This window comes from Nannobrachium achirus (genome assembly GCF_963921795.1).
Source record: "Nannobrachium achirus genome assembly, chromosome: 19".
Taxonomy (NCBI): domain Eukaryota; kingdom Metazoa; phylum Chordata; class Actinopteri; order Myctophiformes; family Myctophidae; genus Nannobrachium; species Nannobrachium achirus.
This window is the reverse complement of record NC_137826.1, coordinates 20,963,120-20,990,766: the sequence shown is the minus strand read 5'-3', so window position 1 is coordinate 20,990,766 and position 27,647 is coordinate 20,963,120. Positions and strand designations below refer to the sequence as shown.

The 27,647-nt window shown below is 39.6% G+C and overlaps 2 protein-coding genes across 2 annotated transcripts; both read right to left on the bottom strand.

The window, feature by feature from the left end:
* Positions 1-4,208: 4,208 nt before the first annotated feature.
* On the bottom strand, positions 4,209-26,955 carry LOC308305062 (complement factor B-like). Its single transcript, XM_080749710.1, has 18 exons — positions 26,800-26,955; positions 23,657-23,863; positions 22,649-22,834; positions 21,355-21,531; positions 20,963-21,046; positions 19,639-19,778; positions 18,972-19,122; positions 18,619-18,747; positions 17,557-17,667; positions 11,386-11,526; positions 10,751-10,863; positions 9,947-10,061; positions 9,178-9,316; positions 8,352-8,428; positions 7,901-8,001; positions 7,059-7,188; positions 6,736-6,785; positions 4,209-5,256 (listed from the first exon to the last, which is right to left on the bottom strand). The coding sequence occupies exons 1-18, from the start codon at positions 26,858-26,860 to the stop codon at positions 5,077-5,079; spliced, it is 2,292 nt and encodes a 763-aa protein (XP_080605836.1). The 5' UTR covers positions 26,861-26,955; the 3' UTR covers positions 4,209-5,076.
* Positions 14,398-15,756, bottom strand: LOC308305066 (uncharacterized protein). The gene is made up of 3 exons (XM_080749714.1): positions 15,042-15,756; positions 14,858-14,926; positions 14,398-14,749 (listed from the first exon to the last, which is right to left on the bottom strand). The coding sequence occupies exons 1-3, from the start codon at positions 15,479-15,481 to the stop codon at positions 14,692-14,694; spliced, it is 567 nt and encodes a 188-aa protein (XP_080605840.1). The 5' UTR covers positions 15,482-15,756; the 3' UTR covers positions 14,398-14,691.
* Positions 26,956-27,647: the final 692 nt, after the last annotated feature.

Genomic DNA, 27,647 nt, shown 5'->3' with positions numbered 1-27,647 from the left:
TTTTTTTTTGCAATTTGCATGAAACATTCTACACGCAATCTAAGGACCTTTATCTAACATGCCTATGAAGTGCACACAAACAAATTATAAAATAATAATAATAAATATAGCTGCAAGCAGCGATAAAGTGTCCAAAGCCAAAAACACCTCAAATCATGAACACAGCCTGGGATGTGCGTGAAATCTTGCAAGCACATTCCCAATAGGTCAAGGAACAGATACCAACCTTCTCACATTGGCCTGTTATAGCGCCACCAGCGGGTCAACTTTTGCATAACACATTTTTGGAACAAAATGGACCAATCTTTGATGTCAGTAACGTCAAAGAGAGCACGCCTGCGATCTTGACATTTTGTGCTTTTATAGCCATTGTTTTCTGGCTTGAAGCGAGCCCACAATTGTTTCGAAGGAACAATATTTTTCTAGTTAGCATTTGTTTTTAGGTTTTTTAGAACTTTGATTATATTGTGTTTTTTCTAGATAGATATCCATTTGCACTTGTTATATTGCTGTTGATGTACTGACATATTATCTTGTGATGTTTTGTATCTGCTTATTGTAAGTCGCTTTGGATTAAAAGCATCTGCCAAATGCCTAAACTGTAAACTGTAAACTTGCTGTTAGGTTTGTTTTCATTGCTATCCATTTCATGAATTCATTTTCTGTAAATATTATCTATTTTTCAGTTAATAAATTCACATATTTTTATAAGAGCAATTGTAATTTTCCATTTTATGTTATTTCCCTAACCCTAGAATGGGGGGCGTAACAATTGTATGAATGGTATGTATGTATGTATTTATGTATGTGAAATAAGCTGTTGACGATATGTTTTAACTGACCCCAGGGAGAGTAGCTGTACAGTAAAGTGAGTAAACGAATGGGGTTACTGTTTACCTGCTGTGTCTCACATCCCTGTGATTATTCATTATCTCCAACTGTGTCCTGTTAGTCCCTTTGCCAATCGTTTCCTAATTGTCTGTTGAATTCACCAGTGTGCTAATAATACCTACGTCTATAAGCCCTGTTTGAGTGCGTTTGAGTCTGTTGACCTTTAGAGGAGAGTCTGTTATTTTTGGCAGTTAGCCATCTGAAGTCATAAATTCACCTACCTACCTGTGTACCTGTTCAGTTTGTTTAATAAATACTTTAAGTTGATCCTGCCTGCATGCCTTGAGTCATGCGTTTTGGTCCCCAGAGGTTAAACTAGCACATGACCCACCACTGGGGTTGAGTTTTTACCTCTCCCTTTACTTTTCCTGCATGCTCAGAGGAGGTCGATCTCTTTGTCTCCAGACATGTGCAAATATGTTTTCAAACTAAATATTCCATGCAAAATGTCTTTGCCCATCACTTGCTTCTAATACTTGTTCAACCTTGCAAGAAATCACAACTACAAATATAATGTTCATATGGCACGTGGATTTGGGACATTCATTCAATTCCATTTTATTAAAGTGTTGTCTCAAGACACTTTACATGTAGAGAGACCCTGAGCAAGCAATTCTTTGTAACATTGGCAACAAAAAACATCAGGCAGACCCAGCTCTATAGGGGGGAGCGTGTTGATATTGCGACATAGCATCTGTTTGACGGTTCATTCTTTCGACATGGGTGAATGTTAACCTGGTGAAAAGCTAACCTGACGACATGGGTGAGTAGGCTAGCTAAGCTGCCGACGTGGGTGAATGTTAACCTCTATGCCTAAACCTAACCCTAACCCTAACCCTAAGCTTAAACTCAGTAACCGTGACGCGGGTGAGTAGCTAACCTGCAGACTCCCTTAGTCGATCACGTCATACTCTGACGTCATACTCTTAAGTACTGACATCACAGACTGGACTGGACACAGATCACCATGTATGGGCATAAAGATCTGCCCAACGGGCACTCCAACATCATTTCTGAGACTCCTACATTCAATCCCTCAGATACTGTGCACACCCCTGTGCAACCCCCCCGGGCACAGGACTAGTGTTAGATTAACTAGCCCTTACCCGTTCAAAGATATGAGCTCCAAAATGATGTGCAGTGTGTGGGTTATGGGATGTGCACTGTGCATACAGTATATGAGGGATGGAAAGTAACTTTAACTGGTGCTTGCATGATGTAGGAGCATCAATGTAAGAAACCCGTTTCGTTTAATGGCTACAGAGATACTGTCCCCCCCCCCCCCCCCCCCCCGTGTGTGTGTGTGTGTGTGTGTGTGTGTGTGGGTTTGTGTGTGATTGTGCATGGCCTGAACAACAGCGCCCCTCCCTTAACATGTGTGGTCACAAAAGGTACTGTAGGCTAAATAGATATAGATACACCATAAAAATGCTATTATACAGCATACGATTTGTGAAAGTGACAAACGGGCTTCACAGTTATGTCAGGTGTGTTGATATGCTGATGGTGATGCGATTTCAGATAAATTGCTCCAGCCACTGAGGAGAAACGCTGTTACAGACAGACAGACAGACACTCACTCAGACAGACAGACAGACACTCACTCAGACATTCGCAAAATTATAGTATAGACTAGCCCTTACCCGTTCAAAGATATGAGCTCCGAAATGATGTGCAGTGTGTGGATTATGGGATGTGCACTGTGCACACAGTATATGAGGGATGGAAAGTAACTTTAACTGGTGCTTGCATGCTAATATGTAGGAGCATCAATGTAAGAAATACCCGTTCCATTTAACGGCTACAGAGATACTGTGTACCGATCTGCATGATTTTGGACGACATCTGTAACAGGGCCAGAACCCCCCCCCCGCCCGCCCGCCCGCCTGCCCGCCTGCACGCACACACATTCCACCCCCCCCCCCCCCCCCCCCCGTGTGTGTGTGTGTGTGTGTGTGTGTGTGTGTGTGTGTTTGTGTGTGATTGTGCATGGCCTGAACAACAGCGCCCCTCCCTTAACATGTGTGGTCACAAAAGGTACTGTAGGCTAAATAGATATAGATACACCATAAAAATGCTATTATACAGCACACGATTTGTGAAAGTGACAAACGGGCTTCAGAGTTATGTCAGGTGTGTTCATATGCTGATGGTGATGCGATTTCAGATCAATTGCTCCAGCCACCGAGGAGAAACGCTGTTTCATACAGACAGACAGACACTCACTCACTCACTCACTCAGACAGACATTCGCAAAATTATAGTATAGATGGACAGACATGTTAGATTAGGAATCAGAGTTTTTAGCTACTTGTTTGCACACACCTCCCTTGCTTGCCACTACACAATAAAGAGTTATTTGATTATAGATATACTCTAATGTCACTAATCTAATAGTATATTGCTCTCTTGCAGCAATGTCTTTTGTGGTCATGTTCAAAACAGATTCTATTGGATTTAATTGGCAAGCATGTTTATGGCTTGTACATTAGCCACATCTCAGAGAAACTGAAAATTCAACATTGAGCTGAAAGATCCAAGTTGGAGTAATGCCAGACTACTGGTCCGCATTGCGTCGGCACACATAGAGGACTGGACAGGGGCCTTCCAAGTAATTTGACCCTGACCCAAGCTACTGTAGACTGGGATGGCAGAGAGGGGTGGTGGTGGTAACAGAATCCAACGTCCTCATGTCTGTCCGTCTGTCCGTCCGTCCGTCAGTTGCTCTAATATATACATTTTGTTATTGACTTCAGTTCCTTCCTCCTATAGTTCCTCCCTCCTGTTCCATCCATGAACGCAGGTCACAAAAAGTAGTAAGTAACACATTTGGCGTAACACTGACTCACATGGGTCTGTGCCGCGTCGCTGATTGGCTGTTTCACAGACAGCTCAGATTGTTGTTTAACACGCTGTTTAACCAAACGCTGCTCAGTCAGCTGTGTCTCTCCTGTCACTGTTCTAAATGTGCCGTATTTAGAAGTTCTGTCGTTTCAGCTTAGCAATCTTAGCAAAACAACACATTTTGCCCCTCACTCACACCAACCCCAGAGTGACCACGGTGAAGTCACTGCCCTCCTTGTATAAAGGGTTCTTACAGTCTGTTCTCAAATGTAGATTTTACCCACTTTATGTATTTCCATGATGGACAATGGACATATTGTGTTCACTTGGTTGTGGTGTGTGATAGTTGTATTTGTCTCTTTGTATTGTACAGTATTGTTTGTTTATTGTTATCACAATGTTCATGCTGCTCTCTTGGTCCAGTCACTCTTGTGACTTTAATCTCTTTGAGACTGGTTAAGAAAAGGATATGATGATGAACTCATCAACTTTATTGTCACATCACTGGTTTACAGATAGATGTAAAGAAGTGGGTGAAATTTGTTTTTGCGTAAACTCCATCAGAAAGGGAGAAGACGAAAAATTATGTGGGGGGAGTGGGGAAGAGAACATAAAAAGAAAATGTTATTTACATATACAATACAATATACACATAAGACCAGCAGAAACAGTGTACTTTAAGCATAAGGTGTGAAAATGGGTAACACATTGGTAGGTTCAAATAGCGGCAGGTATGTGCTTGATTAGACATAAGGTGCAAAAAAACACATAAAACCATCTTTACAGGTTAAAAAGGAAGGAATGTTAAAAATAAAAAGTGTGCAACTATGCATACCAATCAAACAACCCCAAATCCTGCTTGTAGTTTGGGTGCACACAATTTGATTCAGATATGGCCATTTGACCAGCTTCTACTGTAGCTCATGGTGTATGGTGAACCAGTAATGTATAGAGAACAATGTACTCTTGTAGGCTATTGCCTGATAACACTTTTCAGATTCACATTCTGGCAAAAACAACTAGAGGTTCTCATTGCTCCTTACGATGGGTTTAAGACAGAGGACAATTTTCCCTAAGGGAACAATAAAGTAAAATCTAAATCAAATCAAAGTCAAGTGAAATAAACAGGATGGCCTCCCTTAAAAAAACATGACTTAGTAATTCACATTTCCTTATTGTTTAAAACATTGTCAATGATTATAAACGACAACTAAGTAAAAGGACTAATCTGTTTACTGATGGTGAAATCAATTGTGTATCAGACATGCCTAGCAGGCTAGCAAGACCTCGAAAGATACAGAAACCAAATAAACACAACAATCAACAGACATGTCAATACATTTAGTTATCTAAAAACAGGGTTGGTGAATACTCAAACTGGGTGTCATCAGCAAGTATCCCCTTCAGAAAAGGTACAACTCTGAAAAGATTGATGTGGAAATCTCTGGAGGTTTTGTTTGACCTAGGCAGAGTCTCTCCAGTTGTACACATGTCATGTACTCCCCAGCTGACCGTTGCAACCTGTCAAGAAAACTTTATTATGAGTTCAATACTTTATTTGGCCCAATAAGGGACACCAACAGCTCACAGAACACAAAACATACAACAGAAATGTATATGGACAGTTATAAGACTATAGTCTCTTTCACAGGAACCTTGCACCCTTTCGCGAACAGATAGACGTTGGTGATGCGATAATGGAATGGAAAGGAATATAGGAAAAATAAATATAGAAATGAAAATGTATCAGTTCTGGATCACAAGCTGAAATCTTGCAGTGTGTGATCCCTTGTCAGCGATCAATCGTGTTGTGTGAAAACCACAACGATATTATTACTGCCGATTTCAAGAAGGAAACCTGTAATGAAACCATGTAATGTGAAATGCATAACAATCTCATGACTCCCAGATGACTTTAAAAGTGGTACAGTGTGTAGCTGCCTTTAGAGTGCAGGGCCTGTCTGTTGAGGTTTTAGTTATGTGAGTATCTACACAGCCAGCACTTTAAAAGGGATCACTTAAATTCTTGAACAAATACTTTTTTTTGTGCATCAGATAGACATTTTTAGTACTCAACTATGACACATCAGCTTGCACTCAGAGTCTTTGTCTTTAATTGTCTTTAATTACTCTGCTATGTATTGACTAGGCCAGTTGTGACAAATGTTTTCCTAACTTTCTGTCTCCCTTCAAGTGTGCAGGTCAGTTTAAGCAACAATCAAACATTACAAACTTTTCTTTTCTTTTCTTTCTTAACATCAGAGCATATATCGTGTTAGATAAAAGTGGGATGTTTCTCAGATGTTTGCCAGATTTTACATTGACTGTATGATCCCTGACTGTATGAACAGATTACTTAAAAGTTGTTTCACCAAAGTCCTGCAGTATATACAGTACTTAATCGTAGAACAAATTAGCCTGCTTCCAGACCAGAGACCCCGCCCACTCTCAGAGTGGACTCTTTCTCTGGTCTGGAGCTTAGTACATGAATCGGTTTTTATTTTCGGCTGTCCAATGAGCGCGCGGGGTGGGGGTGGGGGTGGGGTGGGTCTAACGAATATCCAATCCGTGCAGCAGTTGAAACGATTCAAACGAAGTTCACACACACACACGCACGAGCGCACTGATTTCACCAAGCTGTTTAATGTTGATTACAAGTTTCTGGTCGCAGTTCTGTGTGGAAGCAGTCACTGGCACAGACAGAGACACACACACACACTCCCCGACGGTGCGTCGCGTCCACCGTGCGTCTCGATCACCGTGCGTCGCGATCACTAAGAACAAATAGTGAACATAACTGATTTGCAAGCTCAAGGGAGCTTGCGGATCAGCTATTTTCACCACATGCCCAAAATGTTGACGTCAGAGTTAATTAATGTGGTTAAACGTTTAAAGAAAAACTAAAACTGATACATGGTCCAATGAATCCCACTTTGCCCCCACCACCACCCCACCATTTTCTGATATGAATCTAATACACATCAATGAACAGTTGCTTACCTGTATTGTGCGGTGCTCATACTCCTTGAACACAGCTCCACCAGAGTCCCCTGTGGCAACAGACGCATAGATACATACAGTACATTCATTTTCTGTTTTCTTTATGACTCAGTGTTTATTAGTTTTTTTTTTAAATGTTCACACAGAAGTAGGATGTCAACAAAAAATATTAAATACAAGAAGCAGACAACCAAATGGCATTTTCTGTTTTCTTGATTCAGAAATAATAAATATGAGGAATCTTGAGCTATACGTATAAGTGAACAATACACACAATATGCTGTCACGTTTGCACGTGATCTGGAGATAATAGTGGATCATACCTGGGCATGATATGTGATCTATTCTTGGGTCCTTGCCACCAGTGCAGATGAAGTTATCAGTCACTGCCACGGTCTCATCATTTGTAGTTATTCCATAAGCATGCTTTGCATTTTTAATACAATCAGGTCTCTGCATCAGAGAACAGGACAACAACAGAGGTACAGTTAGCAGTGTTCATTTTGTCGACAAAAACTATGACGAAAACCCCTTTTTTCACTGACGAATAGGGGTGTAACGATATAGTAACTGAATTGAAAAATGTATTTTAATTTGCAATGATCTACTATATCGATATGCAAAAGCATATATCGTACTGTTTTGGCTTTTTTTTTTTTTAAGATTTGTTTTGGGGCTTTTTGCCTTTATTGGATAGGATAGTAGACTGACAGTAAATGGGGGAGAGACAGGGAGTGACATGCGGCAAAGGTCGCTCGGATCGGGAATCGAACCAGCGACGCCAACAGGCATTGATGCCGAAATGGCAATGCCTATATGGTATGCGCCTGGTCCACTAGGCCACCAGGCGCCCCTCGTTTTGGCTTTGTATCGTATCTGGTATCGCTTTACAATGCAGAGAATCGGTATCGAAAAGTTTATTTAAAAGACTATGACTAAAACTAAATCAAAATTTAGCATATGAGCAAATGTGCACATATGCACATGTATGAGTACAATATACAGTATTTATAAGGAATATGAGGCTATATGAAAGCGTATACACAGTAAAAATCTTAATTTAACTATGCAGATTTACAAATGGAACAAAATGCATGAGTCCAGTGGTATTTTACTGTGTACTATAATGTGTACAATGCACAAAGTATAGGCAAAAAAAACTTACATTATCGCCAAGCTTGGCGTGGACATCTTTTTCCTCTATATTTTTATTCTTGACGGTCAGGAAGGTAAGTTGTTCAAGTTCTTTGTTCAACAATCGCTCCTCTGTATTAAGAGAATACATAGTGTTCATGGGATAGCATGCAAATGATTTGATCAATGGTGTATAGGTGTATAAGGTGTATATAATTGTAATAATATTTTATTGTAGTTTAACTTTTATTGTACTATCAAAAGTATAACTATTAAAACATATATATTATTATTTTTAACTATAGAGTAGTTATCAGTTTAATGTAATTTAGTTGTCGGGTTTCTTCTCTGATTTATCTACAGCTGTTTTGTTGTGAAGCTCAGCCTTTTTGTGCTTGATAAACGACGTTGTTATTGTAACACTGTAATAGTCATTGTAACATTAAGGCGTTATGATGTCTTGGTGGGTTACAGTACGTCACCTTGTTGCCTGCAGGTGGAAACACCAACCAGCTTCAGAGCATCGCTGGTTGCCTGAGTGCAAGGTATGCAAATGGGCCTGGGAAAAAGGTCATGACATATTGAGAGAATGATACAAACATTAGGGAAGTATAATGACAGTTTATCCGTAATATTCCATAGGTTGTTCAGCAGGGATATATGCATGTCCCTGGACATGCATGTTCAGGTTCAGGTGAAACAGGCTCTCTCTCCCTCCTCCTCCCTCTCTATCTCCCTTCACCTCAGTCCTGTGATGTGCCAATTTGAGCTGGCGTCATGTATGTCCATATTTGCCCTCATCCTCCTGAGTCCTGCCTGTCATTTCCTTTGTGTGTGTGTGTGTGTGTGTGTGTGTGTGTGTGTGTGTGTGTGTGTGCGCGCGCGCGCGCGCGCGCGTGTGTGTGTGTGTGTGTGTGTGTGTGTGTGTGTGTGTGTGTGTGTGTGTGTGTGTGTGTGTGTGTGTGTGTGTGTGTGTGTGTGTGTGTGTGTGTATTGTACTGTTTGTATACAATAGATGATCAGGCCTAGATTTCACTCTCTTGTAAGAAAATCACACCTGTGTGAAGTGAGCGGTGCTGATGATGATAGACCCACATGACATCACATGATAGACCCACCCACATAACTTCTCATCATTAGATTGTCCAATCAGAAAAGGGACATACGGATACGTAATAAGTATTTGATGGCCTGTCCATTTTGCATGGACAAACACACATAACAATCTCACGATTTGGGACAAAGAACAACTCAGAACTGCTGGTAATTCAAAGAAGTAAATGTAAATACACTTTTGCAAATGCTTACCTGATATGAGAAGAAAAGATGACTTTTTTTGTCAGTTTAAGGAGAGCCACATCATAGTCATAGAATTCTAACACTCCTTGATTCACTCTTTTTTTAATGTTGTAGTCCGGATGAGGGTAGATTCTGTCTACTAGTCTAGCTGTGAGGGGACAAGATCAAGAGAAAATGTGCATGTTACAGCTAACAGAAATGTTTAGGTTATGCTAATCCTGAGTCTGACTATGAAATGAATTAGCTACCAGCAGTGAGGGTTAAAGGAGCTATAGTCAACTTTTTCTTGAAAAACGGATGCTAAAATAAAAATAATGTTTCGAAAATATTTTATTTTTGAATAGAAACACATATATGAAGCTTATTGTTTTTTATAAAATATTTTTTAAACATTATTTTTATTTTAGCATCCATTTTTCAAGAAAAAGTTGACAATAGCTCCTTTAATATAAAAAATAATCCACAGTATGAATGCTGTAAATATTAAAGGGATAATCGATTACTCACCCCATGGAGATTTGAATTCATGGATATTATTTAGTCTTTGTCGCATTCTTAAGCCAATAATTTGAGGAGACTCTTTGTGTCTCCATAGGGGACGAAGAAGGCACTTTGTGTCTCCATAGAGAACCACTGCTGGTCATCAAATTATTGGCTTAGGAATGAGACAAAAACTATAAAATATCCATGAATTCAAGTCTCCATGGGGTGAGTAATCAATAGAAGAAAGGTTGAACTATCCCTTTAAGCATAAAGGCAAATAAATGTTACACATTACCCTGGTCATCACTGGTGTACACTTTGATATCTGCAGCTGTATCGTCAAATTTGATGCAGTGTGCAGCAGTCAAGACAAATCTGCTGCTCACCAGAGAACCAAGGCAGTTTCTTGTCTAAATTGAACATATAGGATGTATGTAAATTTAACATGCACTCTGCATACTATTAATATACTGTGTAGAATAGTTTATGTAGACATGTCTCTTATATTAACCATTTTATTATAGTATTAGTTTATTATGTAATAATATTTGCATTTTACTGAAATGAGTCAGATGTCACTGATGTCACCCTTACACTCTCAGAGTTAAGGGGGAAGTGTGAGAAGTGCACTTTTGAATTATTCAATCATTCAAAATACAAAAAGAAAATATTGATCACTGTAAATGATATATCATACATTATGTGGTATTGTAATGATACTATTTTAGGCAGTATCGGTAGCTTTTCCGATACTGGTAGGCCTACTGTATCTGTATCAGAACAACTCTTACTTAACTAAAACAATACAAATATAACTAGAAAAAGTGCTCCTCGGAGCAGAGGTCTCAACTAGGTCAGGTAGGTTATTGTGGGCCAGCAAATGTTCGGAAATTCAAGGATGGAATATGAATAAATCGGACGGATCCGTATTGATCACTTGACTGTAGCGATAATGTGTACCGAGGTCGTGATGTTTGGACAAAATGTGTCGGCGTAAAAACAATTGTTTTGCAAACGTCGGCCTACAGGTGCGCGCGCAGGAGCGAACAGAAAGACAGGGTGCAAAACATACAACAAACAACTATAAAATGTAAAATACCTTAATACTAATTTCAGCTTTCCATGGATACTTGTACGCTGCCCAATCCCTTTGATAAACATTTTTATCTTTGTCAATGTGAAGACCGCATAAACCAACAACCTCTCCTTCATCTGCATGAGGAAGAAAGAAATCAAACACAAAAAAGACATCAGGTTTAACTAAAAAATGTTGATTAACATGAATCACGTTAAAATAAATGTGATCTGCTCTCTAGGCTTCATCTATAGAAAATAGATTTAAAGGAAACTTTTGGTTACTGGGGCCATGCAGCCAAAATGTATTTGAAGTATATTGGAGATACAATACACAGTATAAAGTATACATTATTGTGTGTGTGTGTGTGTGTGTGTGTGTGTGTGTGTGTGTGTGTGTGTGTGTGTGTGTGTGTGTGTGTGTGTGTGTGTGTGTGTGCGCGTGTGCGCGTGCGTGCGTGCGTGCATGTGTGCGTGTGTGATAGATAGTATTAACCATGATTCATTCATTCATTTATTTTTTTCAGATTTAATAAGAGTATGTTCTAAATGTAGGCTATCCTTATAGATACATAGGCTATAGATAGATAGATAGATAGATAGATAGATAGATAGATAGATAGATAGATAGATAGATAGATAGTATAGCAGAGCACTCACCAATAATGTCGTCAAAGGCCTCGTCTAAGTTTTCCATTTCCGCTAGTTTGAAGAAATGTTTTTCAGTGCTGTCCTGAGGTGCTGTAAGAGGCTTTAGTTCCTCCTCAAAGATATCAGTTCCAATGCCGAAAACATAAATGTCTGCAAGGAATTGTTGCCAAAATTAAACATGACATTAGGTTGTGTATTCACAACATGAATGCAAGGCTTTACAGAGCATGGTTAAAACAGTGCAGCACATGATCATCAGGTCTGATCTACCAGCCATCCAGTACCTCTATATCACAAGGAGAACTCCCCCCCTAGTGTGGGGATTTAAGGGGAGCAAATACTAATTTCGTGCAATTTTGACTTAAAGCGCGAAATTTTGCACAGATGTAGCCCAGGGCTTGCTCTAATGATTTAGCTAGGGCGCCCGAGTCTGCGACCTTCGGGGTCGCCACAGCGGCCAAATCAAGTTGGGCTCCCATTGACTTTCTATACAGGAGGAAAATACCCAGAAAAAGATTTTTTTTCTGGGTATTTAAGGAGGATCTGAGGGGTCTAACTAGGGGTTTGTCATGATGCTGAATCCATTGCAGGCATTTGTTTTGCACAAAAAACATTCCGTGGGCTAGAAATGGCCTCAGAAAACAATACACGTATGGGTGAGTATTCATGTTAGTCGGAGGCCTTAGGGTTTTTTTTCTCGTGCTAATCAGTCTAAAAGTGCAAAATTTTGCACAGATGTAGCTCAGGGCATGCTCTAATGATTTAGCTAGGGCGCCCGAGTCGGTGACCTTCGGGGTCACCACAGCACCCACAAAACCCTGAAAAGTGATGACTCATCACTTTTCATCAGTAAAGTCGATGGGAGCCCAACTTGATTTGGCCGCTGTGGCGACCCCGAATGTCGCAGACTCGGGCGCCCTAGCTAAATCATTAGAGCATGCCCTGAGCTACATCTGTGCAAAATGTTGCACTTTTAGACTGATTAGCACGAGAAAAAAAAACCCTAAGGCCTCCGACTAACATGAATACTCACCCATACGTGTATTGTTTTCTGAGGCCATTTCTAGCCCACTGAATGTTTTTTGTGCAAAACAAATGCCTGCAATGGATTCAGCATCATGACAAACCCCTAGTTAGACCCCTCAGATCCTCCTTAAATACCCAGAAAAGAAAAAAAAATCTGGGTATTTTCCTCCTGTATAGAAAGTCAATGGGAACCCAACTTGATTTGTCCGCTGTGGCGACCCCGAAGGTCGCAGACTCGGGCGCCCTAGCTAAATCATTAGAGCAAGCCCTGGGCTACATCTGTGCAAAAGTTTGCGCTTTAAGTCAAAATTGCACAAAATTAGCATTTGCTCCCCTTAAATCCCCACACTTGAATCCCCAGAAGATCATTAAAGATCTTTGTCACCCCACTCTGTAATCATCTGGTAAGCGGTACCGGAGGATTGGGTCCACACCCAGCAGACTCAGGAACAGTTTCTTTCCAAGCCATAAGATATTCTGAACTAGAAATGTTCTTACCACTTTTATACTGCACTTTACAATGTTCACTTTACTGCCACCACTGCAGCCAGTGTGTGGGTACGTTCATGGGTGCGTTCATGGGTGTTTGTGTGTGTGTGTGTGTGTGTGTGTGTGTGTGTGTGTGTGTGTGTGTGTGTGTGTGTGTGTGTGTGTGTGTGTCTGTGTGTGTGTGTGTGTGTGTGCGTGCGTGCGTGCGTGCGTGCGTGCGTGCGTGCGTGCGTGCGTGCGTGCGTGTGTGTGGACCGACAGTATACACAGTATATGGGTCAGTGACGTGACGCCCCAAAAAACATGTTTTTTAAAAAACTTTAAATAGCAGGCATAAAAATTATTTACTTTTGTTCTACTCACTCTCAACTTTATGGAAACACATTTTGTTTTTAGATATTTTATTGGAATCAGACTTTATTGAGCAGTTTGTTGTACTTGTGCCTAAAACCGTCATCTGGTGTGACATGACAATAATTGTTCATAAAATGAAAATGGAGTACACCTTTCTTAAGTTACTCACTTTATCAAAGTCCTTTATCATAACTAACCTGTGATCCACTATAGTTTTGTGAAAATTAATTGAATCTGTATATTTTTTTCATAATCAACACTCTGTGTGAGGCCCATGTTGTCGATCTTTCAACATATTTTAATTTTATTCTGACAAAAACTTTCTTTAAAATTACACAAATATTTGTGACTCTTCCTGATACTATTTTCTATGTAAACCATACACATTTTTTCGGTTTCATCATTAATAAAGGTATGATTTCTCACTATTTGGAATGTCACACCAGATGACTTAGTGTCACACCAGATGACCATATCTTCATGTGTCAAAGCAAACTGTGTTTTAACCTACCTATTAGTGAGTACTGAACTTTACTGATTGATTAAACAATTACCCAGGAAAAACAGCAACAGTAAAATTGCTTTAACATTAAATAACATGGCCTTAATATTTCTGAACAGGATAGTATTGTTGGGCCTTAACATAGGATAACAAAGAATTGTAGTAGTAGATGGATGATGAGGATGTGCACAGGAATGCTACGCACACCTAAGTCTTCTGCCGGCCCACGGCAGAAGGATCTTAAAGAGACAATAAGGTGCATAGCCACACTGGGAGCCAAGGCAACATTTTATTAACACCAATTATTGGAAACAACTCAGCATTCAGGTGTATTACTTTTTTCCGAAGTCTCCTGAACTTGAACACAGCATTTTGAGTTGAACAAATTTATTTACGAATCATGTCGTTACACCACATCTCCACTAGCTAAAGAGTGCTGGGTTGTGCAACTCCGAAAATAGCTGATCTACAAGCTCTCGCAGCACAATGCGTTGAGAGCTTGTAGATCAGCTATTTTCGCTATGTTTGTCTCGGGTCCTACCTTACCTCATTGTCCAGTCCAGTGAGTGAAAGTACAAAAGTATTAGATTAGATTAGAATAGACATTTAGACTGCATTGTACATCAGCCAGTCACATTTGGTGAGGGTATCTAGACATTTAGACTGTATTGTACATCAGCCAGTCACATTTGGTGAGGGTAGCAAACCGTTTGCCCTGTTGCGGTTCTGCTATGCCACAGACAACTTCCTGCTCTTTGTAGAAAATGCAGTCTCGCCCCTTTGGCCAGACAAAACCATTTTTCATTTTTCCAAGTTGATTCATGCAGTTTATCTCTAGCCCCTCCTTATTAATGGTAACAATCTGCCCCACATATGGCTTTCCCTCATATTTGATTATGACAAACTGTCCTTGTGTGTATTCATCTGAGGAGGTGTCTGAATCCTCAGCTTGGGCCTCTCCAATAGATGCATGCACTTGTGTCCAGCACCTGAGTAGAAGACCTTCAGGAGGAGACATTTAAATGTAATTTATTTGTCAGGTAGATTGTTTTTAGTAGTAAAATGTAATTACTAGCAAGTCCTCAAGTTTGCCAAGTATGTTATACTCACTGAGCTCCGGAAGCTGTTTTGGGCCTGCAGCTGACCTGGGAAGGGGGCAGTTCCGCAGATGGGCCACCACTTAGTTAAGGAAGAAAAGGAATGAATGGATGACATAAGTTACTTTATTGTCATTAAACAGGTACAATTACAGGTATCATAAAATTGGCAAAGTGAATGATTTAGTTATACTTACTCATCACTTGTCTTGTCACCTGGCACCTCAGCCCTGGAGACTTGGTCGAACTGTAATTTCCGTGGGTTGTGACAGGTGCAGATCTGAGGAAACTGGCAGAAACAACTCAGGTCTCTGTAAACTATCTTTCCCGGGAAGATAGAAAGAACCTGGTGCGTAGTGCTGATGCCAGTCACTGGACGCACTGATGGAGGGACCATTTCATCCATGTTGGATATCTTCTCTTCTTCGATCCACATGACAGTGACTTTTTCAGAGGACTTCTGTAAATACTCACACAGATCCCTCGGTGTTTGTAGGTCACTGCCTCCGAGGACATACATGTCTGCCTTACGCTTCAGTACCCCTCCCACACCATCAGGTGCGCCCTTTCCATGGGAACGCTCTGAAAAGTTCCAGGTGACCCTCTTGAATCCCCATGTATAAGGAATGCTGCTCATGAGGAAGCAGTTTGTGCGATTCCGGTACTGGGTTGCTGGCCCATCACTGAGGACATGCAGGGTGTCAATTGCATTGTCTTGTTTTCCTCGGAAATCATCAATAACTGGCTTGATGTGTGCCCACACAGCACGCTCATCATGGCGTAAGGACTGTGAAATGGTGGCATAGCACTGGGAGCCACTGACTGAGTAGGCAACTCCGGTATGCACTGTTGCCTGCTGCCTATTGCCACCAAAATGAAACGCCTGAATCTCTGTGTTTAGTTTACATGCATAGTTCTCATTGATTCATTCGCCCTTCCTCCATATCCATTCATTCATCACTATACAGTATGTTTGTGTATTTTGGAAATAATAAAATCACATTTTCTGTACCACCCATTTTCTGTTGTCAAGTGTCTTATATTAACTGCTTATAACGGATAGTTATTATAAAGTGTTACCACAATATAAGGTTTAGGTTTCTGTGAAGGGGTTTCTGCTCTGTCTGATGAATTTGCTGTACCACCGAATGAAGCTAAATTAAATTATGTAAAAATGTTTAAAACGTTGTTTTAAACATGTTAAAATGTTTTAAATGGACAAAAGAAACATGGGACTTCTTATTTATTGTTATGTCTGTAGGAAAATACAGTATATATCATCTGGTGTGACAATCAAGTCATCTGGCGTGACAAGCAGATATGTCACACCAGATGACGAAGTGTCACACCAGATGACGTTTTCTGCATTTAGGACTACCTTGAGGCTACCAGGTACACATTAGCATGCTAACAACATGCTAGCTATAACAAAACAACCTAGATTTACATGTAATTATGACCAAAGTTTCAAATAACTTTTGCTTTATTAATGAAAAAGGTGTCACACCAGATGACATCCAGAAGTGCCACACTTGTCAAAGTTTCAACAAGATGGCATTTCATGAAAATGTTAAAATCATAACTCACCTCAGACACCTGTCTTGCAGTTGTGCTGGGAGTGCTGAATAGCCTTACAGAAGAAGGACCTCTCTAGCCCAGTAGGTGTCCAAATTATTGCCTGTTTAATTTTTCCAAACTAGTGTCACACCAGATGATTTTGGTTTGGGGGACAAAATCTTTTTGATCAGAAATGACTGAAAACATTATGCTTGGACTTTGAAAAGATATAGGCTCACAAATAGACATTTTTTTTGCCTAAATTCATTTTTAAATGAATTTTAGCAATTCTTTTTCTTAGTTTTATTCAAGTTCCCACTTTGAGAAACAAGGTCGGGACAGTCACACCAGATGACATTTACCATGTTTGGTTGAAGATTCTGAAGAAATGAGGAATGAAATGTTTTAATCTTGAGTAAGTTCACATAAAGCTTAATGTCCTGCACAATATTCAGAAGGTTTTTGACAAATATATTTTTTATTTATACATGTTTGACACCGAGGACAGTGAAAACGCTACGTCACGTCACCCACCCATATACACTATATGGACATGTCTAGGGTTTGATTTGTTGTTTTCTAAACCACAAAAAACTAAATATGAAAATAGGCGATCTACAAGCTCACAACATGTTGCATCACAACAAAGCATATTTTTTGACATGCCCCAAATACATCAGGGTTATTATTACACACACCTATGTCGCACTGCAGATCCGACTGATATGCCCATGGGACACATGCGTGAATCGGTGTTGTTCATCATCATCATCGTCATCATTTTTGGGGGATGAATCAAAAACGACACGTCTACTGTAATAATACATGGTTCTACCTCCATAGCCGATAATATGCATTTATGACACGGTTTATGTTGTGTCTGACATCAGTGTATGTTGAAAATCGAAGCTCCATTTATATACTGTAAGTGCATTTGGTTTATGTTGTGTATGTATGACATCAGTGCAGGCATGTTGATCTCCATATTATGTGTATTTAACGGGGATATATTTGCATTTGAGTCCATATACTGTACAGGTATGTGCATTTGACGTTCGACAGGATTCCCTGGGATCACCACCCATTAGGCAAATTGTCTACTGTACCTTTATGTTAAGCGTAACATGAGAAACAAAACAAAATATTGAACCTCACCAAGATATTCCTTTCTCTTTTCCTCGTCAGGTTGTTCAGCTCTGTTGTGGTAGACCATGTTTTTTATTTTATCCACAGTGGCTTTAGGTGAACCTCCCACATTATATCCACCTGCAATGAACAGTAACCAAGCTGTCAGAGATAATAACAGATGTGCTGAATAATAAGTATTGTAAACCAATGTATGGCACTACACCCCTGGGCAGGCACGTGCACAGATATACATCAAAGGGGGCTTGAGCCCCTGCCCTTTTATCCATCTGTAAAAAGTGCCCTCTCCAGACCATGAATGTAGTTTTTACTATGGTAAAAGAAATGCAAATGCTCTCTTTCCATGCCATACCTGAAGGCAGCATTCAAGAGAATTGCCTTGTCCAAACTCTCCTGAACTTGAATGCAGCATCTTATGTTGAAAGAATTGCCCTCTCTGTGTAGAAATCCATGCCGTTACGCCACATCTCCAGCATTGACTTGATTATGCTTAGTTCAATGTGGTATCAAGTATCGAAAATAGCTGACCTATTTTCGATATTTTCACCAAAGGGCCCTTTTAGAACTTTCAGCCCCTGCCTCTCTAACATTCTCTGCACGTCCCTGCCCATGGGTTAGCCTAGTAAACGACCAACTTCCGTAATCCAGAAGGATTACGGAAGTTGGTCGAAGAGGGCTGTTCACGAGGCTACCCCTGTACATTTTTGTGAATCTTTGCTGCCATGGCAAAACAACTGTAGCTTGTTGCTTGTATAAAGTTATATGCAGGCAAAGCGCTAACCGCTAACCATGGTCATCCATGTTTCCCCCCAAGCATTTTGTCAAACTGTAGCTCCAACTAAGCTCAAAGGGTCTTTTGCACACCAGGTCATATAACATAAATAATCCAATTTCCCTGTACATATAACTGCATTTTTGCTAAATGTCTGTTAAAAGCATCTGTGGCATTCAAAATGAAAATGACCAACAGGGAGAGCTAGCTGTCTCTCAATAACAGCTTACAATTACCCATGTTATCAGAAGGGGTGGATATTATGATTAAATATAGTAAGTCAGAAAGTCTTGAGTTACCATCGGAAAAGAGGATGATGACATGATGATGCTCCCAAAAGCCTTCGTTGGTGGTCACCTTTATCCATGCCATCTTATCCCTGATCGTTGTAAATGCCAGATTCAGGTCTGTCCCAAGATCATCTAACCCTGAGATACACACACACACACACACACACACACACACACACACACACACACACACACACACACACACACACACACACACACACACACACACACACACACACAAATATATGACACAAGGGTTATGACAAAGTTATATTAAACATTATTAAAAACATTAGATACAGGCAGTTTTGTGAAAAAAAATAAACATTCTGAACCTTTGGTTAAATCTGCACTTTACTCACCCTCTTCTATGTCAAATTTTTTCAATTCCTCCCGGACAACGTCAAGTGTTGGTTTGTTCTCACCAAAAAAATCAATTATGTTGACAACCTCTTTAATGTTAGAGGAGAAGAAGAGGATTTCATAATTGGGAGTGACGGAGAAAGAGGAAATCTGCATAGACATGAAAGATATTTCTTTAGTTAAACAGAATACTGTAGATAGATAGATCTGTGCTAGACAACATTGAATAAATCAGAACATGTGAATTGGCATCTGTAATTATCCCAGAGTTTCATGCAAAATCATCAAAATGAAAGTCAATGGGGCGATGTATCTTTAAACTTCTCTGGGACATTTAACCATAAATGTATCCCAGGAACATGAATAGACCCCTGCCAGCAGGTGATTGGTGGGGGGGAGGTTGTGTTTCGGGGCATCAGACATCGCATTTACTCAAAATGATTCAGCTTTAAAAGAAATGCTCAATCCCAATACATTCATGACTGTATATACAAATGTGATTGTGAATATGTTGGGAAATTAATGTTTGTGATTGCTGGATGGGGACATGACAGTGATAAATCTTCATGTTTGTTGTTGTTTTGCAGAAAAGGTTAAAAATCATTCTAACAAATCCTGATGCTTTAACTTGGCAAAAGATTATTTGATTCTGTTTCTTTGATTCACCTTGGTAATAAGTTTGGTAATTGCATCTTTTGCTTCTTTAAACTGTTCTTTTGTAATGCTTGCTGAAACGTCGATGGCGATGTAGATGTTGAGTGTCCCATTTTTTGGTATCCTGATTTTTCTCCCCTCTTGCGTGTCCTCTGAAAAACATAGATATGATTTATTTGGGATTTTTAAGTAAATACGTTTTCTGCCATCAAACCACTAGTTGTGTTCATTTTGAAGATTCAAGTGCAAGTTATTTTATTCTTTTTTTGATGTATGACATTTTAATTATAATTATTCAATGCAATTAACAGAGCTTGATGCACTTCCCCCAATCGTAAACAAATATAAAGACGAAGAAAAAAGCTTACACCCTATTTCAAATTAGGTGAAAATAGGAGATCTTCGTGCTCACAGCACATTGTGATGTGATATGCTTTGACCCTGCCCCTGATTATTGTTCTATTTCTGTGTAATTAAAACTGCCCATCCTCATCCATTCCAATCAATTTTCCTCTTTAGTGAGTTGACCCAGACCCGTAGTCTACAGAATGCAAGTGACGTAACTCTCTCTAGTGGAAAAGGGGCTATATGGGTCTCGGTTGACCAATTAATCTGACATTGCACATGGGCACTGACCACTGGAACTTAGGCAGCCAGTCTTCCCAGGAAAGTGATGAAGAGTCTTTTGTTTATTTTTGTTATTTGGCCAAAATTTACGAAAACATTTGTCAACTCCTTTTTCTCCTCAGTGGGTTGGCCAACTGAATACAGAAATGTTCAGTACAACAACCTCATTGGACTTGATCAAATCCGACAACCTCGGAATGGTTGGGTCCAGCTCAGTAGAATCCAGCAACTTCTGAACTGTTGGCTAAGTCAAATCTGGTGACCTCTGAAGGGTCAGACCCATAAGGTATTTCTGGCCACCAGAAGTTGCCTACTCTGACACGTTTGACATCTCGGCAGTACCGAGACTACGGGGCTGCTTGTATCGAGCGTTCCATAGGGGGAAAACTAAGGTCAGACTAAGTTGCTGCACCGAGCACTGATCTGAAATTGTACATCTGTACTGACCACTGGCATTGACAATTAAACATTGGCTATTAACGTACTTGGGGCAAGCATGTCTGGTTATAGACTAGTATTAGTTTTCATTACATTAAATATTAGAAATTCCTGGGCCCTCTGTGAGATGTTTCATCTCAATCCAATCATACATCTAGGAGCTCTGGCTGCTACGAACACACTGTGTAGACACACACGAGGACAAGAGTGATTGCAATATCACCATTGCTGTGCTATATACACAAAAATGTAAAGACCATACCACACTTACCAGGTTGTAGTTCTGTGAGGCTTTCTTTGATTGAAGAACCAAAAGCCTCAGAGACTTCCTCTGCAGTATCATATGTATGTTTGTCTGCATGTAACGGGAGCAAAGTTCACAAACGGAATAGAATTAACAATGATATATATGAAATTATGAATATAATACCAGAGTATTTTAACAGCAATGTGCTTTTCACCTCTTGTAGGCAACTCAATTAGAATGATTGCATACATGTAGTAATCACTGACCATAGTCAGATGTCAGTAAGATAAAATCTTAATCTTTGCAGATACGTGTATATTTGTCCTATTTGCATAATAATTTTTCAGCAAAGCTCATAAATGTGTTGAAGGTTAAAAAGGGGACTTCCCCTTAAACTAGATCCTGTGATATCTTACAATAACAAGCAGGTTCCATCCCAGTCCATTGGCCATTTTCTTGACACACACGTTCACGTGAGCCCACAAGGATTAAGTTGTTATTGCAGCTGTATGTCACCTTCTCATCAATGTCATATATGTTGCCAACCTTCACGGCTCCAGCTGGAACACCAGGATCAGCACATCTACTGTCAGCTGTGGGAAAATACAGCGTATTTTAACTGTACATCTGTTATAATGTATTGTTGTTGTGGCTTTCTCTGTATCTTTTCATCTTCATAACGCATATTATAATAATAATTGTGGGCTCGCTGAAAGCGAGCACACGTATGTCATCTTCATTATTGTGGGCTCACTGAAAGCGTATGTTATCTTCAATATTTATCTATCAAGTTATCCTCAAACATGACGTAATGTATTAGTCACATTCTCCTCAAAAATGACGTAATCTATCAGTTAAGTTCTCCTCGACAGTACAAAGGCAGTGTATCAGTCAAGTTCTCCTCGACAGTACAAAGGCAGGAACCTTAAGGGGACCACACACTGGAAGCGGGCGGCTGCGCAGCCCCACATCGCGGTATCGATGCATGTGAAGTGCCGCGCGGTACACAGCACATCAATTTCCCCCGGTGGGGAGAACCATGGGAGAACATTTTCACCGCGCGGCAACGCTGGAAAAATAGAACAGCGGCGTATCTGCGCGGCAGGCGAGGCGGCAGACCCGTGGCTGCGTGCGTCTGACGTCTGGCCGTATGTTTTGGCGCGCCGCTTCCGCACCGCCTCAGCGTCCAGTGTGTGTTCCCCTTAAGCCAATGAGGTGCAGCCAAAGGGTAGATCTTTGTGCTCATACATGGTGTTACATGCGAACCCACGCTGTTTCGTAGGAACAGTATTTCTAGTTATAATAATTATAACAATGACTCTGGTACAAATAACCAATATTAAGCAATAATTCATAAGCAATTTTCCATGAAACATGATAAGGAAAAGGTTCCAGCTATATGCTGTGCAACCATGTACATTTCATTTTCCTTCTTTTTTTTATCATTATGATAAAATAATTGTTATAAACACAGATACAGAGAGAGGGAGGAAGAGAGAGAAAGAAAGAGACAGACACTGTATGAAAATATACAAAATATTAGTCTACAAATATTTGAGGGACATATTTCTTTTTCAACTTGTACTGATAACTATGTTGATAACTATGTACTTACTATATATATTTGCCTTGGATAAAGGCGCTATATAAATGCACCAATTACTATTTATTTGTATTCACTAAGTATTCACAGACTGTTTTAGGACTTACTATCACGGCCGCATATAGGAGTTTTTCCACTCCACTTGCCGTTCGATTGGCAAACTCGAGAGACAGAGCCGCGGAGTGTGTACCCAGACCAGCATTCATATGTTGTCTCATTGCTTACATAGTACTTCTCCTCAGCAGGGTAGACACTCCCTTGCTCCAGAACAGTTGGGTCAGGACATTCGACCACTGAAAAACGAAACAAAAAGTGTTTTTATCACAATAAAACTTTGGTAGAGGCTTGCCATGATGTAGAACTCCAAATATTGACAAGATATCTTCAATAGTTGCTCCACCCTCTGTATTATTAATAATTGTAAATCCAAAATAGTCTCCCCATTGGCTTCCATTGTATTGTGATTGGTGAAACAAGTCTCAGAGTTATACTTTGAGTACATAAATGTACAGATTCTGACAAATGGTAAAGGTGCTATTGTCGTTTCATCTTCAAATAATTAGTCCGACTCCTCACTACGAAGATGGCTGTGGACAGTTCAGGTAATACATGTTTTTTCTTTTCATGGCTTCTATTTTACCCTGCTTACAGGTACTTTCCAGGATGAGCAAGGCTGTAGTTTCTATTAGCTTGGATTGGAATCCACATCAATGATGTGTATGACGTGTTGAGTATTTTACTAATGAAAATAGCAAAATCAACATTGTTTTTTTTTTCTTTTCCCTTTTTCCATATATTGTCAGAATCAGCTTTGTTTGTGTTTGTTTACATGCTAAAAGAGTGACTTTGAGAGCTGTTTCACCATTCAATGTAAGTCAATGAGGAGCATATTTTTATCATCAATGGAGCGACTATTTTTTCTATATTTCACCCACGCACCCAGGCACCCACCTAGGGTGACTGACTGTGTTGCTTGCCTAAAAGAACAGATCTTCAAGCTAATAACGCATTGCATCACATTGTTAGATTGAAAATCAGTTAAGCAATGGAGTATTTACTGACATGATCCTTGATAGAATAAAATGGTCAAATAAAAGATTTCTAGAAAGACTTACATCTACATGCCTGACGATTACGTGATCTCGGTTTAGGTATCCAGGTACCAGTGGTCTGACACAGGCGAGACAAAGCAGGGTATGGATAGTAATGTGGGGGGCAGTGATAGATCAATCTGCTGTGAGTTCTCAGTCCATTGGTCAGGGTGTAATGACCTCCTTGAATCTGTATATGTTCCTCAGTGCAGTTCTGGTCTGCTCCGCCACCTTAAAAACAAATTCATTGAGATGAATCTGATTATGTTTAATTCTTACTTAATCCTTGGTGCTGTTTTCATTTAGATCAATAATGGTTTATCTTATTCTACAATAGGAAATGAACAACACAAACAAGACAATACAAATAAACAAGAAGTCACCATAGAAAGATAGGACAACATAAAATAAAACACTCCACCACACACATGCTGCTGCAAACTCATAAAGGACTTTCATTTACAGCTTGTATCCATCCACACATTGTTTTATGATCAGTCGGGAGGGCGCTTTTGATACCATATAGAACTATCATCACCTAGATTCACACGTGCAATGTTTGAATCCAGAAATGAAAGGTTTGCCTATAGCATTCTGGGAAGGGCCAAAATCTGTAGCTTTATAGTAGTTAAAGATGGGGTGGCATGATTTTTCCCACCCTAAAACATGATGATCCGGTATTATGATTATACTAGGAGGAAGATTTTTTCCAAAAATATGTGTAAAGAGTTAAAAGGATGTTTTTATGTGGCCACACCCACCTGTTCATTAAGCATGCCTGGTTGTCAGGTGGGTGTTAACCCAGCTGAAGTTAGCCACACCCACAGTGTTGGGTGTATGGTAAAAGGGGAGGGGATGAGTTTATGATGTCATTAACTCAGTGTTTTTCGATCAGGCTTTTTGACTTTCAGCTTTCAGGAAGAAACCAAAAATACACAGGGAAGGCAAATTTGCACATTATAACCACACGCATGTGGTCTATAACTCAGTAGACACATACAAAACAGAAAAAGTACAAAACTATGCCACCACCTCTTTAAGATTATGGACATTAATGTCTTGATACCAGTTCTGATGCAATTGGAGCAGCAGCCTATATTGATATAACAAAAATAAAATGTAAAATGTAAAAAATGTGCGAAGTCAGCGGCTACACACAAAGCCAGACGTAGGAGCGGTTAGCACTACTCAAAAACAGGCATGGACTCGTATATGTTTTGGTTTATAAGAAAATACAATGTCGAGGTGCAGATCACCAAAGGTGAGGGAATGTGTGTGGCCATTCTAGTGGATTATCTGAATATTGAAATAGACTGGTGCCTTTTGAGCACCGGCTTACTCAGAGACCACACAAGTTCGGAATGATGCAAGTTGGGAATGCACACCTCACCTGGTTATGCAATAGGCTACTTGTGCCCGACTGTTTGTCTGTGTCCCATTTATGTCCATATATGGAGTTCCCGGTGAGGCATGCTCAAATAAGGAGTGCAGGCCAGTGTATGACATCATTACTATGACATCATATTCATCAGGGTATTCCATAACATATAGTATCAGGATTTTTGGATTTATCGATTGTCATTTTCACTAGCACACTTTATAAAACTGTCTCCACGCTGTTCATCGTTGAAGGGAGTACACTCCATTACGGGTTCATGCCTATCCTATATTACATTTGCCTTGGGGATGGATGGTGAATGGTAGTCGTCACAAATGTAGCATGGTCCATGTTAGATGGAGACTATTCTGGCAACAATAGTAGAGTGCAGTCTACTGTAGTTATTATGTTCAGTAATCATTCTTCAGACTGACGCCAATGCAGTAGCCAGGGCTCTAGACCATGGCTCTTCAATGTTTTTCAGGCCACGGACGCCTTAGCTGAGAAAGAGACGAAGCAGGGACTCCCACTACATATGCCTATGAAATAGATTTTTTTTTTAGACTTCCATAAAAGGAGGCTTTCAAATAAACTCACCATATCAGATTGTTTCGTCGATGTCTTTTTCCACTGTTGAGGGATTTTACACTAGCATGGAAGTAAATAGTTTAACACATCGGCCTAATCTTTGCTTATATCTTTGATAATATATATGATGGATAACAACAACAGTTCCCATCACTCCAAAATGTGGTGACCCCCCTGTAGGTAGCAGCTAACTCTGAGGACCACCTATAGGGCTCCCACCGGACCCCCTGTTGAAGAAACCTGCTCTAGGCCAAGTCATTTTATGCTAAATAAGGCTATCCATAGTTGAAGAGACATTGCTTTTAAAAACTTTACAGGCTCTTAATAATGATTTATTTTTACCCTGCCATATATAGCCTAATGAAAGTTCAATTCATGAGACTGACAGGGATGGGCATTGTTTTTCAAACTGTTTCAAAGGGGCTCCTCATGTTCAAACATTATTTGAAATAGCTCAATGCTGCCATCTATGGGTGAAGCATAGTAGTAGTAGTAGTAGTAATAATAATAATTAATATCCCTCTTAATCTAGATATTCCCATAAACATTTTCCTCAAAAGATTCTTGCAAAGGAATTTGCCCTCTGTGTAAAGGCAATACCAGAATGTAGAATAGCCTAATCTGTTACAAGTAAAAACGTTTTGTATTAATAATCTAAATCGGCAAAGTAGACTAACTCATAATTAAAGCTGACAAAATAATTGTATTGGGGTAAAAAGTAATATTTGCCTCTGAGGTGTTGTGGTGGAGTAAAAAAAAACCCATAAAATATCAAACACATTTAGTAAAAAAAAAAGGAAAGTAAAAATACCAGTACTCATACAGCACTCAGTTATTTTCCATGACCTGACTCACTGTTAACAAAATGTATGGTACATAAATTGGTTCTACAGGAATTTATAAGCCCAAGAACAAAATGCTTATCAAGCTTCAAGGCCCTTTGTAAAACTAGCAAGAAGTAAATGTTCAAACTGTTATATGTTTGCAAATATTACAACTATTACAACCAATGTAAACCCTAGCCTACATTTTCCTTTCAAGTTATATAAACATCATAATCATCATGATTCGTCTTGGAAAATATGAATTATTCTAAACAAATGATACTATCAAAACAAGACAAGCAGTCAAATACTGACATAGACCTAATCTGATAAGTTTAACAAGGTCTACCTTGCATATGTAGTGCAAATGAGCTTACCCATAAACTGAAGACATAATAACAGTGCAGTACACCAACACCAGTCAACGGAACAGGCCATGTTGAAAATGAATGTTTGAAAATGGGATGATTCAACAAATTACAACAATTTATTATAAAGAGGGAGGCAGTGCGAGTGAGCGTCAATACAATGCCTACCTCTTTGTAACTCATTAACTATGAGTAAACTAAAAGGTGATCAATATCCTGACAGAAAACAATTACATCATGAACACTCTTCACTCTTCAGCAAATTGTGTCACCATTGCAGTACAAAGTGATTCTCCTTCATCGTGTTAACTGAACAGCCTACTTTTTTTGTCATTTCTAAAGGTACAGGGCAGACACTACATAAATATTTTGTCTCCCTGCTATTCTATTGAGACATTTGGGTTGTGTCAAAGGTCAAATCTCACCTTCACCTAGACACAGGATCTAACACGAATTTGACCTGATGGTCAAGATTCATTAATTATCCCCCAAGCAAAAAAATGTATATGGGTGAATAACCAAATTATCAAATTCCAAATGAGACCAATTCAAGTCAATGTGTTAGTTGTCCTTTTAGCTCGAGAACCATTTTATCTGAAATGTGGAAAGCCCAAAGAACTTTCCACATTAATCAATGAATCATGGGGTTTTCTCGTTTTATCTGTTTTTGTGAGTGAACTTAAGGTCATATGTCTGATAATAAACGAAACTATTGAGAAACCAAGACAAAGTACAAACAACCTCGTCATTTCCCAAACCAAAGCTTAGTTTTGTTAGTTTTCCAGTAATGATTAATTGACCTGCTTCCTTTTAAATTGATGCTGTCAGTAGTTTGTGCACTGTAGCATAGGGGAAAA